The sequence below is a fragment of the Mesocricetus auratus genome, unplaced genomic scaffold (assembly GCF_017639785.1).
Source record: "Mesocricetus auratus isolate SY011 unplaced genomic scaffold, BCM_Maur_2.0 Super-Scaffold_100004, whole genome shotgun sequence".
Lineage (NCBI taxonomy): Eukaryota > Metazoa > Chordata > Mammalia > Rodentia > Cricetidae > Mesocricetus > Mesocricetus auratus.
The window spans coordinates 69,313,602-69,341,545 of NW_024429189.1; the positions used below are offsets into that span (position 1 = coordinate 69,313,602).

The window sequence follows — 27,944 nt, forward strand, 5'->3', positions numbered from 1 at the left end:
TTGACATAGGCAATGTGGCTACACAGTACATGCCAACTCACATCCTGCCAGCCCAACACCCAAAGGAAGGCATATACACAGGATGCATTTTCTGTTGGGAAATGTTCAGTATCTTTGGTTGAAACATCAAATACTATCAGTCCCAGTCCACTTGTGGTGGCTTCAATAGGAATGGCCTCCATGAAATCATGTGTTTGGACGCTTGGCCTACGGCCTAAAGGGAGTGGCACTATTAGGAGGTATGGCTTTGTTGGAGTAGGTGTGGCCATGCTGGAGGAAATGTGTCACTGTGAGGTGGGTTTTGATCTCATATATGCTCAAGTCACACTCAGTGAACAGTTTATTTCCTGTTGCTTGCGGATCAAGATGCAGGACTCTCAACTCCTTCTCCAGCACCACATCGGCCCGCTTGCTGCCTTGCTTCTCACCATGATGACAAAGGACTGAATAAACTCTGAACAATAAACCAGTCAAAATGAAATGTTTTCCTTTACAAGAGGTGCTGTGGTCATAGTGTCTCTTCACAGCAATAGAAGCCCTAACTAAGACACCACTGTTTTATGTGCCACTAAGCACTAAAACAGTGTGCTGGTCACTCTAGGGCCTCATGTTTTTTGATTCCATCAGAAGTACGGAGAGGATTACCCATCTTACAATTACAGCCATCTTGAAGGCATTCACATGAACAAGAAGTTGACATGAGGCATAGACTTGAAGAGTGTGGAGTTTTAGGCAAGTGTAGATTCTAATGTCAAACCTCTGTTTTCTTTTTCTTAAAGGAAGTCTGATAAGCCCAATCTTTATGTGTGAGCTTCCATCTTTAAATATTAGCAGCTGGCCCATATTTTTATTGTCCTGAGTAAGGCAAACACACTGGACTTAAAAGTCCTGAACTGACTGGGACATCCAGTTGCAGCCATCCCAGAGCAGGCAGGGCTGAAAGGCAGAAGGCTGGCGACAGTGTGTCTCAGCTATAGACCACGCCTACCCATGGTTGTGAAAAGCACAGCTTTGCCAGGCTGCCACTCTCACAAACTAGCATGCTAACTGCCTTCTCATCACAGAAGTAGAGAAGTCAAGACGTTCCAGCTGCTAGAAGAAGAGTATAATAACCAATTTAAACATATTTATATTTAGTCTATCCTCCATGGAGAACACACCAGCCTCAACCCTCAGACCTTGCACTTCTAGCCTCCAAGTCTGTGGAAGAACACATTTCTCCTGCTCTGTGTCATCCATTTTATGACATAGTATTCTGGAAGTCCTAAGAAACTGATATGTCTGGGGAGTTGGAAAGCATTTTGTCTTTTTCACTATGTGCAAAATTGCTGCCATTTGGGGTGGGGGGACCACCCCCCCACCCACACACACCCCAAAACTGCCAGGAGCTTTTTAGAGAAGTTTCCAAGAGATAAGATTTACTTCAAGTCTGACAACCGGAATTGTTCATATTTAGGTAACTGGCAGGTCCTACCTAGGAACGAATGATTCTAACATCAGAACTAAGAATCTTCTCTTATTAGGGGCTGAACAGGCATGAATGCACATCTAGGGTAGAAAGGCAGTGTTGACAGGGTTGCTGTAGCAAGTTTTAGGATGGCTACAAGGCAGTGTGTGCAGTGGGAGGTCCTCACATACACAGGCGACAAAGCAGAACACTATCACTCAAATCCACTTAGGTGTGCAGCTCCAGCAGAGCTGAGGACAAGCTGACTACAGTCACTCTGGAATTGGGGACCAACTCCAGGTCAACTGAGGCTGAGAGTGTGGGAAGAATGCAGGGGCAGCACCTTCAAGCCTCCCTGCCCTCTCCGTCACCCAGCTCACCTCAGCCTGCAAATATTTGTTTTCCTCTCTCTGGCACCAGCTGGCTCTCCGGAGAACTAAGCTGAAGGACATTTCAACACTGGGTGTTTAAAGCCTCCCTCAAATGGAAAGAACACTGGTCCAGGAAATAAAGCGAACTCTGTAACAGAGTCCCCTGTCCTGGAGTGCAGGCAGGTGAGGGGCAGGGACATGTGGAGGCAGTGACTGGCCACACCATGCTGGGCACAAACACCAGCAAAACAGGTGGAAAAGCTGCCTGGAATCTACTGAGAGCTACACTCATGCCAGGCACAGTAAGAGATCTTATATACATCTGCTTATTCAGAGTGGACAGTATACTATCCTGTAAGATCAGCTCCTTTCTGACAGGCACACTGTATAATGGACGTTTTGAACATGCCCTCTGGTGAGGGTGCACTTAAAGATGAGTAAGTGGTTGCTGAATAAAGTACAGTAGTATCTAGAGTCTCAGAAGCTGTGGGAAGCCAGCATGGTCTGGCTCTCAAGGCCTTGTTCTCAACTATAGGTTCTATAATTGCACCTTTGGGATGACTGAGCTACCAGGGGTATTTAAAACAAACACACAGCAAAATAACTCAATAGGAAAGAGAGACCACACTAGTGTATGCACACGGGTCAGCATGAAACCACAGTCCATTTCTGGGCCACAATAAGGGCCACTTGTGCTATCAGAAGCTCAACTCCTTCAGAAGCCTGTGGCTGGTCAGAGTCAAGACCTGCAGGAACAGGGAGACTTCACATGTGACACAGGAGATTCACAAGCAGAAACAGAGATCAGGGCTGTCCTTGAGAGGCTGGACAAAAATGGAAGGTCAGTAAAAGAAGACCGGTGTCCACAGGTTCCGAACTGGCCACAGGAGTGCTATAGCTTTAGTGGTCCCTAGGAAAGTGAGCAGATTCTTTTCCCAGGGCAGCCATTACAAATGGAGTGGGCTATGAAAATAAGCTATTCTCTGGAGGCTGGATCAGATGGTCACCAGGGCCTCATTCCCCCAAAGATCCTGACTAAATTCCCTCCCTCACCTCTTCGTGACTTCTAGGGAATACTGTCAACTCTTGGAATTCCCTGTCTGGCAGTCACATCACTCCAACCTCTATCCCTATTGTGAGACAATATCCCTCCCTCATTTCTTTACAGTATCTTCTTAGGACACCATTCAGATTGCAACAAGAGCTCACTTTACTATGGTGTGACATCGTATTAACTATTCACATCTTCAGTGACCCCATTTCCAAGTTAGTGAGTGTTCTTGGTACTAGGATTTAAGATCTGAACACACTCTTATGTTAAAATCACCGAGAAGGCAGAAGGCAGTCAGTGTCTGCAAACGTCATGTTTGACAGATGCAGAACATGCATTCTAGGTGACAACTTAAAACACAATGGTGGTGGGTCCCTAAGTGTATTAACATACTGGGGTGTCTGTAGCAAAGTTTCACAAGCTGAACATTTTCAACAACAGAAAAATGTTTTCCCATAAATCTGGAGGACGGATGTCCAAAATCGATGTCTATGCAGAGCTGGTGTTTCTGAGAGCCACAGGAGACAGATCCAGGCCTCTCACCTTGGCTTACAGATGGCTCTCTTCTCCCCATGGATTTACATCATCTTCTTCTTTTCATGTCTGGATCCAAATTTTCTCTCTTGGAAGGACTTCAGCCATGGTGGTTTAAGCCTACTCTGTGATCTCATTTTAATTCAATTTGTCTTTGTGATGTTTAATTATGATTGTCAACTCCACTGGGTTAATAAATGCCTGAGAGCTCAGTAAAGCACACCGTGGGGTGGTACATCTTGTGAGGGTGTTTCCAGAGAGCATCAGGTCACACATCCTCTGACCTAATCAATGGAGTGATCCCATGATGGGTTCATAATGAATATGATGCCCTTACTAACAATGATGAAAAGCAGAAAGTGAGGCTTATCTAGAGGAGGTCATTGGGGATATGTCTCAGGGATTATATCTTGCCTCGGCTCTCCCTGAATTGTCTCCTTCTGCTTCTTGGCCACCATGGTGTAGAGTGCACTTCTCTGCCATGCCTTCCCTATCATGATAGCCTGAACCCTCTGAAAAGGTGAGGAATAAACCCTCCTATCCTTTAATGCTGTCTATCAGATATTCAGTCACAACAGCAAGAAAGGTAACTAATACATTCTGTTTAACTCCATCACCAAACAAGTTGAATCCAGAGGCATCATGCCTTAGTCTCAACTTTAGAATGTGGCAGGCATCACAACTGGAGTCAAAACATTGGTGGTGTGGCAATTCTGCTTTGATTCTGCTGTGGCTACATCCCACAATTCACTGAGAAGCTGCCTGCTTTCCCAGGCCACAGCACACCAATGGTCACCAGCCCATGAACATGCTGATTCCCTGATCTTTGTGCCTGTGACACCACTAGAAAGGTACCTTGGTGAAATAGCCAAATTCCTGTTCAAGCTTGGAGACTCACGCACCACTCCCCGGCTCTGTTTGCTCTGTGTCTGTGCTAGCTCAGACGCAGATGGCTTAAGAGAAAGCGGTACATGTGGTGCCACCTAGAGGCAGATGTCTAGGACGGTGACAAGCAAGAAAGGAACAGCACCCCCAGCCCTTCCACTTCTTCCTAAGCTGCTGCTGAAACTTCTGGACTCCCACCATCACCCCTGAGCAATGTGTAAGCAACAGCTGTATACACTGAAGGCAGATGGAATTTAAATTCCGAATTTCCACCTACTTTCCCAGACCTCTGGTTTTGGAGAGTCACTAAAATGTTTTCATTTGACAAAGTGTTTGAATTCCATGTCCCACTGGATATACATGCATTCACCCATGAATAATGGCAAAAGTCCCCATGCTTGACCAAAGACACTAATCTATGCAATTTTCCCAAGGAGAAATAAGCCACCTTGTGAGGAGGAACCCAACATTCAAATCTCTCCCCAGCTTTGTTGGGACACAGAGGTAATCGTCAAAGGCCAGCCCCAAGCAGGAAGTGGGCACTTGACTCCAGATGTTTCTATCTGCTTTATCACTGTGAATGGCCCTTTGCTTCTCAGAAAAGGTTTCAGAGGACTAAAGGCCATCTTAAAAATCACTATTGTAGGAAAACATTATTGATGTTTTGAATTATTTCCCCTAAGGTTTTGATCCTGAATGTCCCCCATAAACACAAGTGTTAATGCTTTTGTGGTAGAATTAGGAGGTAATGAACCTTAAGAGTGCAGTTAAGAGCACTTGCTGCTCTTCCAGAGGACCTGAGTTTGCCTGCCAGCACCTATTTTGGGCAGTTCACATCTCATCCCTCTGGCCTCCACAGGCACCTGCACACATGCAAACACACGGGTGCACGCATGCACACATAGTTAAAAATCATCCATCTGTAAAAAGGCAGTCTAGTGCAGGCCTTAAGCCACTGGGGCTGTATTGTTGAAGGGGATAGTGAGACCCCAGACTTTCCTCCTCGTTCTCTTTTCTGCTTCCTAGTCATGAGGGTTAACTTCACTGTGCACTCTCCCATCATGACATACTATCTTCTACAAGCAACAGAGCCAGCTAGGTCCTGGATTAAAACTTCCGAAAGTGTGGGCCACAACAAATATTTTTTTCATTATAAGTCAAGGAGCTCCTTGTATTAGTTATAGGAATATCTATTAATTACAACACGCACAGTACAGGTAATAGATTCCACAAGATCCCATTTATTGAGCTGGTGAACACCTACAGAGGTAAACAAAAAGACCCTTGGGGGCCTCTGATGGAGGAAGGCTATGGGGTATTATTTTCTAGGCCAACAGGCAAGCTCTGTGTATTTCCTCTGCCTCTGTGACAACCTAATGAGTTAATAAGATGTAAAGTGTCTGGTTTAGTACGATCCCTAGGACACTCAGGCGTATACTCACTCACTGTCGCTCCCTCACAATGAGCGCTCTCATGGAAAGATTGCATTTTCCTGAAACGTATCTCTCTTCATTTTATGATCACAAAAAAAAAATCGGAGATATGAATGGCAATTTGAATAAAATGATCACTACAGGCAATCCACTAACGAAGAACAGAAATATAATAGAAGCAGAGCAAACCAACTCCCTCCCCCAGCTCTAGGAGGGAGGTCCTCAGAAGCGCTCTGCAGCACAGTTAATGCCCATCAGGCCCAGCTGAGAATTAATTTTAGTTCATCAACAGATACTTCACAAGGAAATACAACTAATAACTAAAAATATAAGCATTCTACCTTATTAACTGAAAAAAATAAAAATGTAAAATACAAGAACTGCTCTCAATTATTAAGCAGGAAAGGGGAGCTTATTTTAAAGATATTACTCAATGCTGCCAAGACTAGAATAAGCCCCAGACTTACTTCACTCCCGGCCAGTGAAAGCAAACTGGAGCAGACTTTTAGCAAAACAGATGGGCAGTCTGTGGGCAGAGGCAGGAAAAGCTCCCGCCCTTCAGCATATTTCATTTCTGAGAATCCAGCTCAAGGAAATGGGGACAAGGCCATCCCCACCGCCATGCCCGCAATGCTGAAGACTCTTCAGCAGTGGGAAGCTGAACAAGAATAACACAGAGGGCTGAAGGTGAAACTCATAACAGACTTGCTTGGCATATGTGAAGCCCTGGGTTCAAACCCAAGCAGTACCAAAAACAAGATAAGACATAATAGCATATCAGTAACATGAGACCAAATTAGTGGGTTATTACCTAGACATTAAACTAATAGAGTAAAAAGAAAACCAGGAAGATGACAGCATGATACAATGTTACATGAAAACAATTAGAAATGAAAGCTAGAACCTCCACAGTGAATACAAGAAGGGCAAGGCTATGTGAAAGTCTCCAAGCTGCTGACTGCATGTAACAGAGACAGGCTCTGATGCAATTCTTTTGTCTTCTCCTTCCCCCTAAATTTTTACAATATGTGATTTTTTTTTCACCTTGATGGTAGAATTTCTTATTTTCCAATATGTCTTTCCTCTACGGTATATATGAAAGAGCTGGTCACAAGACCACGTCCCACCACGAGACACTTCTGCAGTCTCCTCCATGTCCTTTAAAAAGGGGCAGAGATTCTCAAGCTCTTTTCTAACACATTATCTTCTCACTGCCAAGGCGGCACGGACCTCTTGCCACCATGACCTCTCAGGAATTACAGTGGCCACCTCACCTTCCCTGAGGCAAAGGGCTGTTTCAAAGAAACTTCTTTCCATGAAGGTGGCACAGGTTCTCCACTTGCTGCTCCCAGAGAGAGTGAAGTGTTCACTTCAGCGCTCAGCCCTGTGCCACTGGCTCAGGCTGAACCCACCATGGATTTCTGCTACCTACATAGGAAGTTTCTTAAATGATTCTAAACACAGTGATGAGCTAAAAGCCAAAAGGCAGAATAGGGTGGGAAAGATAGCTCAGTGGCTAAGGGTACTTGCTGATCTTTCAGAGGATTGAGTTTAGCTCCCAGCATCCATGTCAGATGGCTCACAAGCATCTACCTCCAGTACCAGGATAGGTGATGCCTTCTTACAACCTCTATATCCATATGCAAACATACATCTACACTAAATTAAAAATAAATTTTAGAAAGACATGCAAATAGAGCATGGCTAAGTTAAGGTGCATATACCTTCACAAAACAATTATTATAAATACATAGAAATACAGATCATGTCAAATAGAAAAAGCAAGGCATGGGTTGGGGAGACACCTCCATTGTTAAAGCTCTTGCCATGCAGACATGAGGACTGGAGTTCAGATCTCCACCTGTAACTCCAGCTTTGGAAGGCAGAGAGAAGAATAGCTCAGAGCAAGCTAGCTAGCCAGCAAAAATAGCCTTGGATTTAACTAAGACAGCCTGTCCCAATGAAGAGGAAAGAGCAATGGAGGATGATTCCAACATCCACCTCAGGCCTCCACATGTACATGTACATACATACCACACATACACACAATCACACCCTTGTGACAACTATGTAACACAGTTTGTGCAGACCACCCAGTAATTGTGCGTACACTCATGGCACATAGGCAGCATGCTGGTACTTTCAGCACACACACCAAGACATCACCAGGATGCTCACACACTCCAAGACATCACCAGGGTGCTCACACACATCAGAAGCCTTCCTGCTCCCACTGGGAGAGGGCAAAACTGGAGTCTTATCAGGGTAAAGTAAAGAACATTCTTTAATCCCACCAGTAGATTCTACATTAGAACATTCTGGAAACATGTCTAAGATCACATAGTCCCCTAAGGATGCAGAAGAGGACCATGTTGGAGTCTAGATGATCTGCCTCTAAATCCCATACTCAGCTCCTAGACTGGAGAAGATTATGAAAGAAAGTTAAAGTTTGATTTCTCTTAGAAAAGGGACTTTCCCCTTCCCTTTATTGTCTAAGCTTTCAAGAGTTGTTTTCTCAATTTAAAGCAAAAGGTAGGTCGGCAACATGTTTGTAGATATAGTAAAAAAAATTTAATTACGTCTGGATCAAAAGACTAAGCAATGCCTGTTGGGCCTCTAACACACTTGGGGAGAAGAGTAGACTGGAGGATAGCCAGGCATTTGCTCCAAACCAAACCAAACAGCTCCAAGTAGCTGCTGGCACAGCCCCCTTTTTTAAAACATTCTCTTTCCACTGCCTCTTCCCATTTCTTCATGAATTCTAATATACTAGCTGCACCCATGAAGGCAGAGACTTCCAGAGAAGTCAGTAATGTCACTGCTGCTACTGACTGAGGTGGGGCTGGACCAGCTTAATCCTGCACTCCTTTACACACCAGTGGGCTGAATATTGCCAGCTAGCTAATGACAGTCTATATCTACTGCTGTTAATTCAGAAGCACACCGTGCCCTGAACATGGCAACTCTATACTCTTATAGACTGTTTAATGCTCCTTAAAGCTCGGTCGAAGAAAAGGCTCATACATTCTATCACACTTGAAACTCGATTTAAAAAACTTAGATTTCTAGACGTTTTAAAGTTATGCTAGAAGCAAGAAAACAATGAAAGAGACCTAATACTTCTCAAAAAAAAACAGTTTAGGAAAAAAGGAAAAGAAGAAGAATGTATTAGGCCTAGCAATTTAATGAGATAAATCACACCTAACAAGATTTAATACAGCCTCCAAGTCTCCCCAGTTTTCATCTCCCCAAGCCCCTGAAGAGCAGAAGCAGGCATGGAGGATACTGTACCCCACACCAGGTGAGAGGCCAGCTTCAGAGCGGGCAGCATGTCTGCATTAGCACACCATTAGCAAGGGAGTATCTGGCTCCTGTGGTGGCTCTAAACTCTGAGCTCCTTCCTATGTATCAACAGACAGAAGCTCATACAGAAACTCTGCTAAACGTTCAAGTTCCTATCCTCCCAGTGCCTTGTCCTCAGCTGGCTCCCAGAGCCACAACAGAGCCAGAACAGAGTCTTCCTGACACAAGCGTCACGGTGGCCTGGCTCCCAAAGTCTATGAAAGAGCAGAGACGTATGGCTCCATGGCAGTTGCCCATCAGATGAGCCAGAGCCACACCTCCTGATGCTGCCTATCTGCCAGGATGCCAGGAGGATGACCTAGAGCCAAGCTCACTGTGCTGAGACCAACTCAGGGAACAAAGAAAGACTCTTCGGAGCAGGGAGGATGGTCACTGGACAGCCCAACCCCGGCACTGTCCGTGCTGCCTCCTTTCCTGGGGATCATCCTCAACTCGGACCTTATTCAGGTTTCGAGAGCACAAAATGGGCAAGAGACTAAAGAAGGAGGTGGGGCGGGGAGGAGCACAGAGACCATACCACACTGGTATTCTTCAAAAGGGGGAAGGGCCAGTGAAGGCCCGGGCCATGACCATCTACAGAGAAAAGGAGGTAAGGACGCGTAGTTACATGAGCTGAGAATCTACTCAGTACAGGATGCTGACATAATATTGGTCCACAAAGAATCACTGAGAGAATTCTACCACACATTCAGATAGTCTCCAGTCCTGGACCAAGGCAGCCAGATATAGTCCTTTTGACTGAGAGGCACCGCAGAGCATAATGCCTGGTTCTGAAGGTGAGGGTAGCGTCCAGGGAAAGGGGTCTCCTCTGCTCACCCAAGCAAGGGTTCTCCTACCATATTACACTTCTGCACAGACCACACTGCTGGAAGGCAGAGGGAAAGTTGGCCCACCAGCTCATGGCAAACAGGGCGCAAGATCCAAGCCTACTGGATCCCCTGCTCTTGGCCTAGAACTCCGCCCTTCTCCACCCCGCCCATAACCACAGGCAGCCACTCACGGCATTCCTTCTCGTCACTCTTGTCGAAGCAGTCAGGCAGCCCATCACACTGCCAGGCACCCGGAATGCACCGCCCGTTGCTGCACATGAAGTTACCTGGGATGTTGCACTCGTTGGTGAAGTTGTTCCCAGGGAGCAGCTGGCTCTCTGTAAGGAGAGAACAGATGGTCAGAGGCACAGTGACCACAGCCAAGGGCCTGAGCCATGGCCTAGTTGGAGAAACTGATGCTCAGCCCAGATGAGACTTCTACTGGGTATCTTTGCTTCTCTGGCTTTGTCCCACATCAATGAGATGTACTTCCACCTTGGACCACCTCAGGACAAAGATGTGAAGACCTAGCTGAAGCAATGCAAAGGAAGCATTCAGTGTCCAGCATGTAACATGGACTCTCTCATGAAGACATATAAGAAATGGGGCTAGAGATGACTCAATTGTTAAGGACACTGTGGCTCTTCCAGGGGACCAGAGTTCTGTTCCTAGTATCCACATCTGGCAGCTCACAAAGGCCTGCAATTCTAGCTCACAACTGCCTGTAACCCCCTCTCTGGCTTCCATTAATATCTGCACACATGTATATACACATACACACAAACAAACAAACAAATATTAGTAAGAAAATCTGAATGTTCTTTTCTGGCCAGCAGCAACAGCTAAAATTTAAAGTTCAAGATAGAAGTATGCACTGAACTCCAAATATCCCCAACAGTGGCTAGCCTTCCATGCCTCAGACTCACAGCCCCTAAAGTCACAGAGTCCTTGAATTGGAGCCAAATTGGCAAGAATACCAGGAGATCATTTCCCTCCAGGAAATAGGATACCTTGATCTACAAATCAATGTCCCTGATGTTGTAGGGGTAGGAAAGGCCAAGACAAAACCTGTACTCAGGCCTGTTAACCCCCAGGAGGCTGCCCTGATCACTACACTATCCAAGAGTCACTGGAGGTTTAAAACCAAGTCCCAAGGTTCAGGTTTAAGTCCACTGAACAATCATAAAATGCCAAGGGCCCTACCCAGCATTGCCTTAGACAGGAAATTAAACAGAGGCCTAATGCTAACAGGTAAGGGAGGTTGAACCTTGGGGGGTCAATTTTTCTAGAGAGCCAAGATCTGATAGGTCAGATTAAGCTGAGCCAGTGTGACTGAAGGCTGGGAGAGAAATAGCCACGTAGAAACAAAATGGTGTTAGACAAAAAGGAGAAAAAAGAACAGCCTGTCAGCACACTGCAGCTCTAACTGCCTCGAGCCATTCAATAAACATGTACTAGGCATTTCTGAGCAGGCACTTGTGCTGTGAAGGAAAGACGCAAGGGCATGTGCACACTAAATACTTTACTGACACTAAGGTGTTAGGAGTGTGGCCTTCTAGAGCTGCCTACGAGTAAGAAGATAGCAAGGCAAGCTCTTCTTTCACAAGCTTTGTAAAAGGAAGTAGCTTCAGACCAGTGCTCAGATCCCTCCTGATAGCCCTCATACCACTCACCTCCTATGCACCTTTTCCCTTTCTTCATCATCATCATCATCATCATCATCATCATCATCATCATCATCATCATGCCTAGAACGCCCTTCATGCCACCTTATCTCCTAGGAAGTTGTTGTTCACCTGCTAGCATCAAATTCCTCTGCTACCGTCTCTCTATGAAGTGCTGTCCAGCTACTTCATGTAGAGAGAAGCATGATTGTCTGGTAATGCTACTTTTGAAGTGGTACTAAACGTGCTTCTTTAACTGGAGCAAGCAAGCCAGAACCAATGGAAATGGACACAGCCATCAAACAAGCCCCTGTGCTGTGGACATCCTCTTGAGACCATCTGCTACCCGATACTAAATTAGCAACACATATACATGTTGCTCTTCAGAGATGAGTTTCCATAGTTCATTCCAAGAGGGAAGCTACAGCAAAAGGTTCCACTTAGGCCAAGTACATCACAACCCTTACCCTCTACTCCCTCTATCAGCCCTCCATGTGGTCAATCCCTCTTTCACTGCAGCTAGGACTCTAATCCACACAGCTACCCTTACCATGGGCATCACCACTGGCTACAACAACTTCCAACTCAGCCTCCTGCCTCACAACTTGTTCCCCCAAGTCTTAATCTGTCTTCTGGACAGAAGAATCTTCCTAAATAGCACACAGACTATGACATTTTCTTACTTTAAAAGTAAGTGAATGGGGGCGCTGGGGAGATGGTAAAGTGTTTGCCATGCAATCATGAGGTTCCAAGTTCAATCTCTAGAATTCCCTTCCCAAAAAAGGCCCTGATCCCAAGGGAAGTGGAGATAGGTGGACAGATCTTGAGAGGCAACGGCCAAGGGTTTCCTTAGCTTTGACCTTCACTCTCACACATCCATGTAGACCCCCATACACACATAAACACATGGACGTGTGCACTTACATAGACACGGGCACACAAACACCCACACAGGCATTGAGTAGCTAGCTCCCCAGTGTTTTTAGCTAGAATTCAAGGCAAGCAAGAAGGATTCCAAGAAGGAAGTGGCATTTTCAGTGGAGGCTGATACAAAGCAAAAGCCCTTTGGATCAAAGGAACAAAGTCAAAGCTGTGGGGAGGCACAGCCTGGGGCATGGTTCAGAAATAAAAGACATGCTGCTCCGATGGGTAGGAGTTACAAACACACTGTGCCACCCTGCCGCCCAATCCATCAGGATGTTCCATTCCGCAGAGCACAGAGTGAACACAGGACTTCCTCTGAAGGCAACTGCACAAGTCACCACTAACTGAAAAAAAAAATGAGCAGGAACCTCATTATCTCCAGGGAGAAATCTGGATGCCCGTGGGGAGGAACCCAGAAAGCAGTCACATGGTAGATTCTAGCCAGAAACTTCATGCTCAGCCAGAACCTCCACACCACTACTCCCAACCCCCATATACACTCCAGCTGTTGGAGAACAACTGCTCTGAACATCACCAGCCAGCAGGGACTTCCTCAGGGCTGTGGAATGCAGAGCTGTCACTCAGTTTTGTTAGGAAATCACTTCGACTGGAGTTTGTGGAGCTAACTCCTGGAAGACAAACCCCCAGGAAAAGCCACTACAACTGTAAAATCTTGTTCTGATAAACAGATTTCCGGAACCAGAGAAATTGGCCAGATTAGATTCCAAAGAGTTTGCTCCGAGCATCAATGAGGCTGACGACACATGGACCTGATGAATGGATGGGTGGGTTCAGAGATAACTTATCCCATCAGTTACATCCGTTACACACAAATGTCCTGCCAGTCCTGGGGCATGTTGCCTAGTGGATACAACAGGCACATGCTCTTCTGATCCCCCTTAGGCACAGAAGGGGCACCCTGCCCAGTGCCTTCAGAAGTGACATCACCGAACATAAGAAGAAACCAAAGCAAGAGAAGATCGTGTTGATTCTATTTTTCAAATCTCCCTCAAGCCTAGCCCAGCTGCCTCACTGGCCTAGCAGCACCCGTGGCATTGTCTTTTGTCCCCTTTTCAGCCAGCAGTCTGCACAGTAAGAATTCTGTAGGGACATAAGCCAGGGCCTGGAGACATCTTCTCTTGTCATGACTAGGTGTAAAGTACTACTGACATTAGCATGCAAAGTCCAGGGGTGTAGCATTGCATGGAAGGGTCTGGGGCTTTAAAGAACCATGTGGCTTTGACTGTTAGGAATGGTAGGTTTGTTGTGTTACATTTCTCCTGTTCTATCACCCATTGAGACACCACAACACAGATCCATTTGACTTGACATGTCAATAGTGCCGAGGCAAAGAAATACCTGTTTAAGCCAACCTGCTACTTAGTAGTTCTCACTCCTTGCAGTTGCTTCTCTTCACACTGAGGGAGTTTTTTCAATGTGTCTCTGGGCCCTTCAGACACAGGTGAACTCTTGTCACCTGGTTGAGAGAGCCCAGTGTGGCCCTGCCTGTGAAGCCCCTGCAATGTCCTTTAGAACCAGTGTCCAGGCTTCCAAACACTTGGCTGGCTGACCTGTCTGAGTCTCAGTCCACCTTCCCCTTGGTGTTTGGGACTGTGTTGTATCCCTCCAAAACTTGATGCTGGAGGTCTAATTGTCAGCACCTCATAATGGGAGTACATTTAAAGACAGAGTCCTTAAAGAATAATACATTGAGATGAGGCTGTTAGAGTGGGTCCTAATTCAACACAACTGGTTTCCTCACTGGAAATGGGAATTAGAGCACAGGCATATGTGGAAGAGACAACGTGAAGACACACAGAGAAGGCAGCCATCTGTAAACCAATCAATAGGGACTGAGAAGGAACCAAGCCTGCTGACAGCCTGATCTCAGACTTCCCCAACTGCGGGACAAGCAATCTCTGACATTCAAGCCACACAATCTTATGGAAATCTAATCCAATAGGCTAGCCTCCTCCTGCTCATCCTTGGACCCCAGTGTAGTCATCAAATCCGAGACCCTGGTCCCAGACAACCAGCCTGAAGCTGACCTTTCCATTAATCCCTCTGTTCCTGTCCTGTGTTTCGAGGACCCCAGCCTGTGCTAATGTTTCCGCTAGGCAGAATGTATCCCCACTGGCACAGTCTCTGTTCTGCTCTGCTCTACATCCTGGCATCTGCCATTCCCAGCTCTCTCATACATATCTCAGACAACTCCAAGGAGAAAACCAGGCATGGCATTAGTACCTTATCCCCATCCCTGAACAGCCCTGTCAACCTTACCTCACGTCTCTAGCATGTGGGTGGAACTGTGCACACATAATAAGGGATAAAGGAATCTGGACCTGACAAGTACCCTGTCTGCTTGAAAGGAGGTTAGAAATCTTTTCAGACTGACTGCCAGGCTTTCCAGTGGCAGCAACATGTTTCCCATCTCCAAGTCGTGGACCATATTTAAATAAAAAATTGACCAACATTAGCACAAAGTTGGCTTTCTTCTCCTCTCTTCTCTTTTCATTAAGCCAAAGAATCAAAAGGAGTTGCCTGTTTCCACTGCAGTATATTTAGCTGAAAATAACTATGCCATCTGTACAATAATGGAAAAATAAAAGCCAAGCCCTTCCTTGTCAGGCAAAAGACAGCATCCCATCTTTACAGTTTTTTTTTCAATGGCCCTGGCCCACAACTCCCTACTTGATGTGGGGAACAAAGCTGGGGTGACTAGAAACTCCATCCAGGGCTACACTCTGCTGCAATCATCCAGAACAATCAGCTAGTGACAGTGACTTTTCCAGTCGAGAAATGGGAATTTCACTCCAGCAGCGGGAGCCCCTTGGCGTGTCTCATTGCTCTCCACTCAGCCTCTCTCCCTAGCAGCATCCGTCACGGTGCAGTCTGAATGGACATCTGCAAACAATCAGGAGGCTCCATTTTCTGATGTCTGCCCAGTGGCCTTTCATTCTTCTCATTCACTTCCTGACAGTCTAGATCTGCGGGCCGAATGAACAGAACAAGATGCACAAACTCGTGTGCAGCACACATGCACAGCTTAACGCTCGGGCTTGCAGATCTCAGACGCATCTTCCCTACCACCTCTCCAAAAGGTCAAATAGACTTCTCCCATTGCCAGGTGGCAGCAAGCTCAGGGACCACCATTTTGTCTGTGACTCACTTCTTGCGACAGGCACACACATTTGGAAGCATACACACATACACGCATACACTCATCTACAGGAGGTTAAGGCCACCTAGTGACTTGTTTACAAGCATACCTAGAACACCGCTGAAGAGCTCCTCCACTCTGGACTGTTCCCATGTGGTATGAGCACTAAACAGAACCTCAGACATCTGTCCTGTGTATTTCCAAAAGCCATTTGGTCCTCATCACAGGAATGTCTTCTTCCTGTTCAAGCTTGGATGTGGGAGCATCTGGCTGTCACCAAGAAGGCAGAACTCACACAAGAATGTCTCTGTCTGGCCAGGCTCCAAGCACCTGAGCTTAGCCAGGCCCTGAGTCTTGCTAATTTAGACTCCCTCTGTCCCATGAGCTTATTCCATTAGTGCTGCCTCAGTTTACCCATCTGATCGAGGAAGATCACTCAGACATCTTGCTAAGAAAGGATAAAATAACCCCATACTTCAGTCTAGGGCAGATGACTCTTTATATTCACAAATGTACTACAAACACGGTCCATGGCCCTGAAGGAAAAATCACACGTTTTCCCTGAGGAACAAGTTCAGGATGCAACAGGTCACCAGGATAATGAGTGAACACAGCTGTCTCCCAACATCTTCCCATCACACAGCTTCACGGCTTGTTTCTCCCAGGAAGTGTTCTGAGATGATGGATGCTTTGTTTCCTTCTTACAAAATGGGCCAGGGAAGAAAGCCAGTGGCTGATATTCAGAAAGCGAGGGATGGTCACAGGAGGAGGTGTAGCAAGTGACAGTTTCCCCAAGGAGTGGGCTCCTAAGGTATTTTTATCTGGACCTGTGTGGCCTCTAGGGCTGAAGCTATTGCTTATGTTTTTGTGTATGTTTTCATTTTTATGCATCTTTTCAGAGACAAATTACGTGGAAATGGTGTTTGTGTTGGGAGGCTGTAGAACCCTTGTGAGGTCTCATGCCCACAGCAGTCTGAGGGCCTGCAGCTCCTTGTAAGGCAGTCCACAAGTTGAACCCTGAACCACACCCTCCTCTGACTGCTTTAACAGCCCTGGAGATGCTGGGCCTTCCACGGGGGAAGATCTACCATCTGCCATAGCACTTGAATGTGGCAGGGATTTAATAGCCATTCTTTTTTTTATCAGTTCTTAGAAGAACCCCATGAAACAGGCACCCTGCCCCTTTTATAGATGAAGGAACAGACTGAAGACAGGACTCACCCAAGGTCACACTGCTAGAGACTGTCAGATGGTAAATAATTCAGTTGTGCAGGCCATGAAGTTGGGCTAAGGCTATTGCACAGGTGCACCGATAAGACAGATGGGATTTTTCAAAAGTCTTCAAAATCATTAAGAGCAATGTTTTGCATTCCAGGGGTCTACCACAGAAGCATGGGTCTCTTTCTGGGATCAATGAACTTGTAACTTCATTGTAACTGAAAGTCAAAGCTAACCAAAGTGGATTGTATTGTTTGCTTTTTGCATTTTTCTAACTACTTAAGCCTGCGATCCGGAAGTGTCAGACACAGGTAACAGGCAGGTACAGCTACTTATCAACCAACAACTGTGTCACATGTCCATCTCCTCACACTCACCATGTGAAAAAGAGGTTGTTCTTGCTGTTTCCTGGCCCCAGAAAACCTCGGCTCTTCTGCTGCCGTGTCCCTGGCAACGAGCAAACGCCAGGCATCCAGACAGCCCACAAATGGCTACTGGCCACAGTTATTGGGACAGAACCTGCTGACTCCCGCAGACATTACTTTAGTTCTGACATGAATTTATCTGAACTGCCTTGAACTTCAATTTTGCTTTGCCATGTGTAATCCAGTCAATCAATGATACTGGTCCTGCAGAATGAAGATTTTCTAAGTTCCAGAAAGAGAGGCATGGAGGGAAGAGCTTAAACACATGTCCAACAGTTCTCTTTCCCTGCCAAGGGTGGGCCGCATGGCAGATACAGCAAGAGTCCAGTGCAATACTCCCCACCCCCAACCTTTTGCTTATGCAGCTTCCAGCAGCAGGAGGGGGTCAGGAGAGGGGGCAGCTTTCCCACCAACTTCATCAGGCTATGATAAGCTTGGATCGTGATAAAGCTAATCACCACTTCACTCAGGCTCAGACGTAGGCAGAGGTCAAGAGTAAGGGTTGTGCTTCAGCCCCAAGATTATCCCCAGGCACCCAGAGACCAGTGCAGCCATCTCCACAACCACTGGGGACCACTCTGCAGCAGACCATCTGCTTACACTAAGCCCCCTGCCCCCTCCCACACTGCAGGCAAGGCTGCAACATAACAATGTGAGCTAGGGAATGAGCCAGAAAAGCAAAATGACCTTCACTCTGGCCCCAAAGCATATCTTGATGATAGAGGATTTCTGAACTAAGACTCAAAACAAGCACAGGCCAGAAAGGAAAAGGCAGTTAGACACAACTGCATTAAACGGTGGTGTTCCAGGTCACAGACAAATACTATAAACACGCTTCAGACACCCCATCCACCGGGAGAAGATATTCACCGTGGGACCACAAGGTGTGGGTATGTTAATTTCATTGCAAAACTTCGTAAGAGAACACAAACGATGTAACGGTGGGGGCAGGGCTGGACAAAGCATCCGGAACAGGTGCTTCTGCTGATGCAGGAACGTTACATCACTATAATCACAGGGTAACTAATGAGACAGGAAAGCTCTCACCCACAGCCATCAGACTTGCAAAAATCTAAAGTCACAATAAGTAAATCACCATGGTGGGACCCAGGCATGGCACATGCTTGGGGACTCTGAAGAGGGCCTGGGGGCAGCACACAAGGCCGACAATGACGTCCCAGGCAGCCAATGAATATGCCCAGTGAGGGCACAGGGTGACACACGAGACCAACACAAAGCTGGGGCTACTGCCATAGCTAAGTAGCTAGAAAACCCTTCTGTAAGTTTAATGACCCCAGTCCAACCTCTGGAACCTAAATTAAAAAAAGAATCAAAGCCAGATGCACGGGCTTCTACGAGAAGTCTCAGTGTTCCTACAGCAAGATGGGAGGCGGAGACAGAAGAATCGGCCTCACATGGGTAGTACAGAAGAAATGAGAGAACCTGCCTCAAAAACAAGGTGGACAGAATCTACCCCAAAATAGTTGTCCTCTGCACATGTGACTCAAAAATAGAACAAAATAAAACATGACGCCACACCACTACATGCTCATCAGAGCAACAGAGGAAACACACGCCTTTCTCCACAGTGCACAAGCAGCCAGGGCTTTCACTGAATGAACTGGGGTGAAGTGAGTTGGCATGGATAATTCTGAGACACTTAACAGGAAGTCAAAGGCCAGCTGCAGAATATCATCCATACTAAGCTCAGAAACAAGCAACGTCGGGGACACGTGGAGAGGATGACTACCAAGTTCAAGGCCATGGTTGCCTCTGGTAGGCAGCCTCGAAGAGAGCCCAGGTGGGCACAGATGGACTTCTAGGGCAAGCTACCTTTCTTTCAGCAGTCTGAATCAAGCAGGAAACCAGGAAAGCAGGCGGTGAGCATACGGGCTTGCTGGGCATTTTTCTTGGTAACCTTCTGTGTACTTTAAAACATTTCATGCATAAATTTCATTATAGAGAACGAAAACTAACTAATATTTGAGGAAATCTACAAAAGACAAGTGATACCAAATATGGATGATATTTTAAACTTCAAAACACCCTCGACTGCAAAGGAATGCAAGATGGAAGGGACAAGTGTCAACAATGGAAGAGACTAAGACCGTGCAAATGCGATGACGCCCATCTAGGAGCTTTGCTTTGTTATGAATTCTTTTCATTTTCTGAAAGGCGGCAACAGTTGCAGGGTACTAGCCGATCACGGAGGGAAAACTAAATGTCTCCCACCAGACAGATTTCCCCACCCACATATTAAGCCATGGCATTCCAAAGACAAAAATAATCAAGCCTAGGACCAGGTCAGATGCTTTAGACGCAAATTCTAAGAAGCTGAATCTTTCTAGGTCCCTATGCCTCCCCTTCCTTCAGCTGAGTTGAGACAGGCTCAGAGGGGGCAGGGGCAACAGTAACGGGGGTGGGGGTTGGGGGGCTGCTAAATAGAGCTCCCTTACTTTTGCCACATTGGAGCACGGGAGAGGTGGCCTGGGAGGAGGGGCAGCCAGGAGAAGCCCAGTCTTTGTATCTTACCCTCCTCCTACCCCTTCTGTGAAGAACCACCAGACCCAGGCTCAACCCTAGTTCAAAGGTTTAAGAAAACTGTGTGAGTCATACTCTCTGAACCTTGATACTCCACCTCTCTGGCAATGCTGCCAAGCGATAGAAAGATGCTAGAAGGACAAACGGAACATCGACAATGGAAGGATAAAGCAAGCACAACAGCAGGTGGCTTGGAGTTCAGGAAACAGCCTTCTTGGTTCTTCCTTTCCTGCCATTCATTCCCTCCGACTACCAGACTCCCATAACTGCTGTGGTATTCAGAGAAGGCCATGTCCCTCTAAAGGAGGAAGAGCCTGGCTGGACAAAGGAGTGGGGCAATTTGACTTTGTCGCTGAGATCCAAAAGTAAGCCATGTTACCTTCTCCCCTGTTATCATCTCAGCTCCAGAATTTCCTGCGAAATCAAGAGCCCTCTGGCACAAGAGATGGCTCAATGGGCAAAGAGCTTACAGTGTAGACATGAGGGCATGAGTTCAAGTTTTAAGAACCCACATAATATATGCACCTGAAATTTCAGTGTTCCCACAGCAAGATCGGGGAGGGGCAGAGCCAGGAAAATCCATGGGAGCTCAAAGGCCAGGTAGCCTGGCTTTTGCAGAACAAAACAAGGAAGCCTGTCTCAAACAAGGTGGACAACAAAGTCTCTCAGTTATCCTCTGACCTCCACAAGAACGCTGTGGCACATGTGGCATGTGCATGCTGCCAGCACGCACGCGCACACACACACACACACACACACACACACACACACACACACACACACACACACACACACACCATAGAGGAGGGGGCTCTTTGGGACATTCCCAGGAATGGAACAATTGTTCCAAAGAACCTGGAATTGCTTCTCCACCCTAAGCCTCAATTCCCCCATGTGTAAAGCAAAGCTCTGGTAGATGATGTCTGAATCATTTCTCTATCCTTAATGCACCCCCTCTTTGTCTCTGCAGTGGGCAAATGTACACCATCTCCCTATTCTGGATGTATTATACAACACTGAAAAGTAATGTCTGAGTTCACGTGGAGGTATTCCTACAGGAGTTTTTTCTTCCTGTCTAACACAGAGCAACTGGGAACCAGAGATCATCAGCCCTTTGAAAGGCAGGCTGGAGCTGCCCAAAAATAACAGGTTCCTGGTCTGTGCTGTCAAGAGATGACAGGTCCCATATACCCCTGCAACCAGAGACAATGTTTCCAAAGGGCCAGGGGTCAGACCTGCCTCCCATTCCTTATGGATCCAAGGGCCTCACCAATTCAGCTCCCTTACCCACTACCTTCCATCATGTACTCAGTAAATGAACAATTGTTAGGTTTATCACTTCCTATTAGGAAAAGAACTCTGTCCAGGGGGTGGCGGGGAGAGAGGGGGATGATACACCAGTCTGTTACCACCAATAAAGGGTGGCATGCCTATTAACCAGTGTGTCTTCTTAAATATTCCTAAGTAGTTTAATCCATTAAACTGGTCCATCCCGCTTCTACAGTCTGCTCACATGGCACAGTCCCTTCCCGCTGACAACAGGCCTCCATCATGAGGAATTAACTGAGCAAATACTGTTGGGACATCTAGTGAGCACAGAACTAAGCAGTACTTACTGTGGGAGTCCTCAAGGATCACAACTCTGAGCAATTTACCTGTGCAAGAGACATGCCAGCTCTGGTGAGTCAGGGAACTAAAACCCTTGGAGGAACCTGTTTGGGCTTTCCAGACTATGAAAGGGGGCTATAACTATAACCACCCAGAAAACAACGTTTAAAATTAAGAAAGACACGCTTAAAATTCCTGCATTTGGCAGGCTGAGCTTGGAGAACTGACCAGGTTACACAGTGACTGCTATCTCAAAAGAAAGGAAAAAATTAAAGCTAGAGTTCTCATTCTAAACAGACGACAGCCCATGTGCCCCAAATGCCAATCCCATTCTGTCCAACCTCAGGGAACAGCTCCAACACCATGACTCAGTGTACCCATTTACAAAAGTGAAACAAAACAAAACCTACCCTAACAAGCTCCATGGGTAATCAAAGGAAAAAGAACTATTTCACATAAAAAAAAAGTACAGTTGAATGGAAACTTCCAGGTTTTCATCCATTTTATGACAACACACAGATAGAGGCCATAAGATTAACCACAGCTCACTTCTTAAAGGTATTATTATTCACTATTAAAGAGTTACTATTCTATAAAAACTAGGTGTCATGTAGATACATAATATGTCATTTCCCAAGGCATACCACTATAATGTAGCTACATGATTAGTAATTAGAAGACGGGTGATCTGAACTGCACAAGGATTCACCCCATACTGAATACAATAGAATCATTCTAGGTGAGATGAGAGAGCGAAGGAAGTGAGCTGTTCATTAAGAAATGATTTTTCAATAAATTCAATACCATGCCCCACAGTGCAGCTCCTGGTCTTCTGGCTACTGCATTGATCTCTGCTAATGGGGACAGCTCAGAATGAAGGCACTGGCAAGAAGTCAAAGGCTTGGTGAACACTGAGACCATGATTCACTTCCAAGAAGGATGCGACCCTGCGGGTCCCTCGCTCTTCAACCCCCAGCATTAGCTGGCTCCTGCCCTCATCCATCCTCATGGCATCACCACTGGCCTCCCACTCCCCAAACCTAATGGCTACATACCTATATTCACCTCAAACACACATTTTTGCTACTGCTCATGAGGCAGAGTCTCACCATGTGGCCCAAGTTGGCTTCAAAACTCAACTCTTCTGCCTCTTGGTAGGAGTGCAGGGATTACAGATGTGAGCCACCATGCCTGGTCTGTGTGCAAAGTTCCACTGCACTGGGCCTCCTGATTGCTCCTTCCTTCTAAGTAACATCCCTTCTGTGACCAATACCCCCTGCCCCCACCCCCACCCCCATCCCCGCCTCTTACATACACCCTCAGAAGCAACTTCCTACACCTACCCCTCAACTGTCTCGGGGCTCTGCTTCCTTTGGCACAAGCAACATATGGCTTCCCTGAATAAGTCATCTTGTCCAATATTAGGTTTGACCTTCAAGCTGAAACCCCAACCTGATACCTCTCTCTATGGCTAAGTTCTTTTCCTTTCAACTCTATCCTGTACCCAAGCCTCACAGTTTTGTCCCGTCACCAAATATATTTCCATAGCAACATCAGCCTACCATATCTAAAACAGAAGAGTTTCTCTAAGCTCGCTCCTCCTGCCCTCCAACCTTCACCCTCTTCCCATTCGCACAGGTCAAAGGTGGTATTTCTCACACATCTTTCCTCTCTACCCTTGCCTCCCACAATCCTAGAACCAATTCTTCCCTCCTACAACCTCACTGGCATTTCTCAGTCTGAAGAATCCATCCTTTATTGGCCCTAGAACAAACCTCACCACTCCATCCAATATTTGCCACAGCCCCATAGCCCCATCCCCCGAAAGGTATGGCTGGAGATCCTGGGGTGGGTGCTGGATGCCCTATGTGTTACAGGAGCCCACCTCTCAAAAAACTCCCACCCTAGCCTCCTAGGACAGATTGAGTGGCCACCTAGTCCTCCCAACTTATGCAAACTTCTGCCACTTCACGTACCAGAAGGCTCTAAACACTGTTGTTCCCAGCTGTCTCCTCAGCACCACAAGCAGTTTCTATACAACAGAATGACCCATCCATGTCCTAAAGTAGCCCTGGGCCCAGACAGAAAATGTAGAGGATTGGGGGTGGGGGAGAAGGACAGATGAATGTGAGGGTGGATGGATGAAAATACTGGCAGTTGCTTCCTTGCACTATATTAAAAAAGCATGTCACCAGACATCTTGTGGATTATTCTCACAAGCTAGGACAATTCCACACTTGTACATAGTTTAAGATTTATGGAACTAAAAAAAAATCCTTCATGCTTAGATAATTACTTGATTCAAACTTGCTTACAAAGAAATAAATTAATATTATTATTCTATCTCATGAGGAGTTCATGGACCCTGAGATTTCCTACCAAACAGTCTCCACCTCTAGAGTACCTTAAGTACACAGAAAATCTTTAGAAGGCCAAAGGTCAAAGGCAGCTCAACATTAGCAGGTGAGAGCTTGTCTCTAGAGCTCCTGGCACGATGCCTGTACAGGGTGGTGTGGGCTGTCAGGGTACCTGACACAGTCTCCATGAGCAAACCCAACCTCTGGTGAATGCCCATCCTCACAAAGCCCCCTCACAGAAGTCAAGGTCAGCTCCACAGGCTGGGAAAGAGAGCCCGGCCACACATGTCCAATGAATGACACAAGTCTAAGAATCAATCAGTCCCTCAGCCAAGTCTACAGGCCCGGCCATAGGAAGGCCAACCCTGTCTCCCCATGGGAAATCCCCAACCATCAGCACCCTACCCTTGGCATTTATTTGTTGCTCTCTGTATCTAGGGAGTAGTAACAGCTGCAGGCAGCCCAGTGGCATTTGAGGCTGGGACTCTCACCCAGAGCAAAGCAGCAAGCCTTTTGCTACTGGAGGTGATGAGGGTGGCCTGGCAGAAATGAAGGCATTAAATCAAGAGCTGGCCTTTGTCGTCCATGGCTATGGGAGTATTGGGATTAGGTGCCTGGTAAGCCCGTTTTTTTTTTTCCAGCCCTTGTATCCTCTGAACTAGAAAGGAGCCCAGGATGTTTACCAGTAAGGATGGTGACAACTCTTACATGCTCTGGACATGACAGGTACTGGTTCCATGGGAACTTGCCAAGAGTTTAGGGAACAGGATGACAGGATGTCAAAGAAAAAAGAAGCACACTTGATCCAGGGCCACGTGCAGCCCCACCTCTCTCCCTGAGTCATCAGTGTGCCTTGGTGCTAACCACATGAAGGAGCACGGTTTGAAGGGCTCGGCCGCCCTGCACACCCTCAGTAATCAGCCCAGCAGGCTCCCGCCCCAGCCTGGCATAGCTCACTTTCCACTACACATCACCATCCACCCTGTGCTGCTCACTGATAATGCATTTACAGACAGCCAGGACTCTGCAGCCAAAGGGAAAATTTCACCTAATTAAATAAAAACAAAGCAGAAAACCAAAGCCTTCAACTAGTGCCAGAAATAAGGGCAACTTGATCCTTTATGGAACTTTCAAGGCAGGAATGCCAACAATTTTTTTTTCTAAACGCATCTTTTAAAACAATCCTCTGTGTCTCTAACTAAAATCCCTTAGAGAATCAATAAACAAACTACAAGCAAACCAGAAGAAGAAGAAAATGGATACAAGGAATGAGTAACCAAGGCACTAATATGAGATGACTGACAAGCAAATGAAAAGGTCTAGAGAACTGGGGAGGTGGTTCAGTGGTTGGATCCCCAGAACCCAGGGAAGAACCAGGAAGACATGGCGGCCTCCCTGTAAGTCCACTTTCAGAAGGCAGAGACAGGAAATCTCCAAACAAGTTGGCTTACAAGACTTGCCATAGCAGAGAGCTGTAAGTTTTATTGAGAAACTCTGTCTCAATATACAGTGGAAGAGCAATGAAGAATAATTCCTGACATAACCATGGGCCTCTACATGCACACACACACACACACACACACACACACACATACACACACACACACACGCACACACGCACGCACACACGCACACACACACACACACACACACACTGGGGTGGGGTGGAGTGGGGGAGGACAAAAAAATCCAGTCTCACAAACAGTTCAACAAAGCCAAGTAAAAATGTCATTCTTTAAACAATGATTGGCAAGTGTTTACAGTAATGATTTGTAACTCAAGGATTGACATGGGTGTGAGGAACCTGGTTTAGGTATATTACTAGTGGGAATACAACTGGTTAAACTTCCTGGACCATATGACAATGAACAAGGATGCAATACCATCCGCCTAGGCCATCTCGCTCCCCTTCACCTAGAAATCTGTCCCTGGAAACACACAGAAGATGGTGTTCACTTCTTTTTCCTCACAGCATATTTGTGAAAACTCAAAACTTATTTATTTACCAAGATAATGGTGATGAGTAACAAGCTGATCATAAACTAGTACTACTATAGGGAGCCTTTAGGAAGAACCCAGAGCCTGAACACACCAATTCCGGACAATGTCTGTAATATGGTGAGAGAGGAGAAAGCAATTTGCAAGGCAATATGATTAACACAGGCCCAGTTTGGTCGTCTTTAAAAATGTGTTTTAATTCATATGTACCTAGACTGACATTTAGAACATCAAGGTCTAGCACACTAACTGTAGAGTAGTCCTTGAGGGCCCTTCAGGGTGTTCATATATTCTCCAGTGGCATCCAGTTTTCAAGTGACTCCTCGGCATGTCACCACACCAAATATATCTGGAGGACAGTAAGAGCATCCAAGATGATCAAAAGGGATACATCACTGCTCATAAAGAAAGCTGGGGTGAGGGGAGTCAAGAAACAAAAGCCAAAGGAAAAGGCCACCCAATTTATCAAATTACAAAATATTTTTAAAAATCTAAACAATTAAAATCTGAGAAACCCAAGAAGTTGGGAGTATTTGGCATAGCTACAGAATCTACAATCCCAATATTAGCTTAACCTAAAAAAGGAAAGTGGCGGGGAAGCATTTGGTGGAGGCTATGGATGGCTCTTCCTTAGTCAGTTATGAAGGGAGCGCTCATGAACTTCTCCTTGGCCTCAGATGCCCCCACCCCCTGTCAGCTCCACCCCAATAAGAGCAGCCACTCCTCGGTGACTGGGGTAGGACATAGCCGAATTGAGATGTGCGATGGGATGCGGGAACTGTGAGTCTGATTAAAGCTTATAAAAGCAGTCTGCCCTGTGTGGGGAATTTAGAACATCCAAGTCTTCCTGGCACATTCTGGGAGCCCACAATTATAGTCTGCTCTGGACTCCTGTTTCCAGTGTACTCGGTCTTCCAGGTGGCCTTGGGCCATGATTTCTGCTGGAAGACAGAAGAACTCATTCAAGGGCGCCTGAAGCAATAATGCCAGAGACCGGAGCCCGAGGCTGCTGAGGTGTCTGTTTGCCAAGATGGGTTGTCCTCCAAAACCAAGTGGGTGGAGGGTCATCCCACAACTGGCCTCCTGGAAATGGGAGTAGAAATGAGATGCTTCTAACCCTGAGTGAAAGGAGGTATTCTTGCCCATTCAACAGCAGAAAAAAAAATGATTTGTGGTATTGGAAGTTGGGATAGTGGTGGGTGGGATATCAGGGAACTCTTAGGCCTGGTCCCCCAGGTATGCTTACTTAATGAAAATGCGCATAGTTCTACATTTGACATCTGTGCAACAGCCAATTCAAGTCAAGTTTCTAAAACAAGATTTACTTGAGGAAAAAATGAAGGCTCACATTGTTTGACCAGCACAGCTGACTCTCAGGCAAGGTCTCTGTCTCTCCCAGCTGTCTCCTTCCTGACATCTATAGCCTGAGCCACTAACAGAGTCCATAGTCCAAGTCACACCACGTCATGTGCTTCAACTCATGATGTGTGGATCTGGTGGGAATGGGCAGCCTAAGGAGAGGAATCCCATGTACAGGATTTATTTTTAATCAATTCGCTCATTTTCCCCTCACACTTAAAGCAGTCTGACTCTGAACACCCGAAATGGCATCAGCCACACCCTGATAAACCCCAAGCATGCAGCCGTCTCAAACCTGGCGCAAGGCCCCCATTCCACTGAAGCAAGCTCGTCCAAACTACAGGGGACACTCGAAAAGGTCAGGGGGAGGGTGTGTTCCATTTCATCCAAAATGAATCCAAATCACAGGTGGGGATGCCCCTTTGAGAGGTGAGCTCCATCTCCAGTTACAACCAAGATCAGTCCCCAAGCCCTCCTGGGGTAATGCTTGCTTATCCTGAACTTCTTAGGGGCTTCACTGAACTTTTCCAAGGGGTGTATTTGGAAGTTCTCCTTTACACGAATGTAAAGTTTATAGTGAACTACACAGAGAGAAAAGCAATCTGGAATCGTTTAAAGCCAATGAACCCACAGACTGGGCAAACGATCTGATCCCTGATCCTATCTGAAGCTCAGTCAGAAACCTCATAGGCCTTACTCGTTCTCTCTTGTCACAATGACTCCTTCAAAAAGGCAGTGTTGAGTTCGAGGCTGGGCTGGACCAATAGCCTCCAAAACAATACAGAGAAACCCTGTCT

The 27,944-nt window shown here is 46.4% G+C and overlaps 1 protein-coding gene across 2 annotated transcripts in view; it reads right to left on the reverse strand.

Moving 5' to 3' along the window:
* Positions 1 to 27,944, reverse strand: part of Ldlrad3 (low density lipoprotein receptor class A domain containing 3) — a 229,811-nt gene that overhangs the window by 149,174 nt on the left and 52,693 nt on the right. Inside the window, exon 2 of one of the 2 annotated variants that reach the window (XM_013118146.3) lies at positions 10,181 to 10,231. In XM_013118146.3, the coding sequence (XP_012973600.1) occupies positions 10,181 to 10,231 (51 nt within the window). Of the gene's footprint in view, positions 1 to 10,084; positions 10,232 to 27,944 lie in introns of both variants that reach the window. The other variant, XM_005064873.4, reaches the window with a different exon arrangement.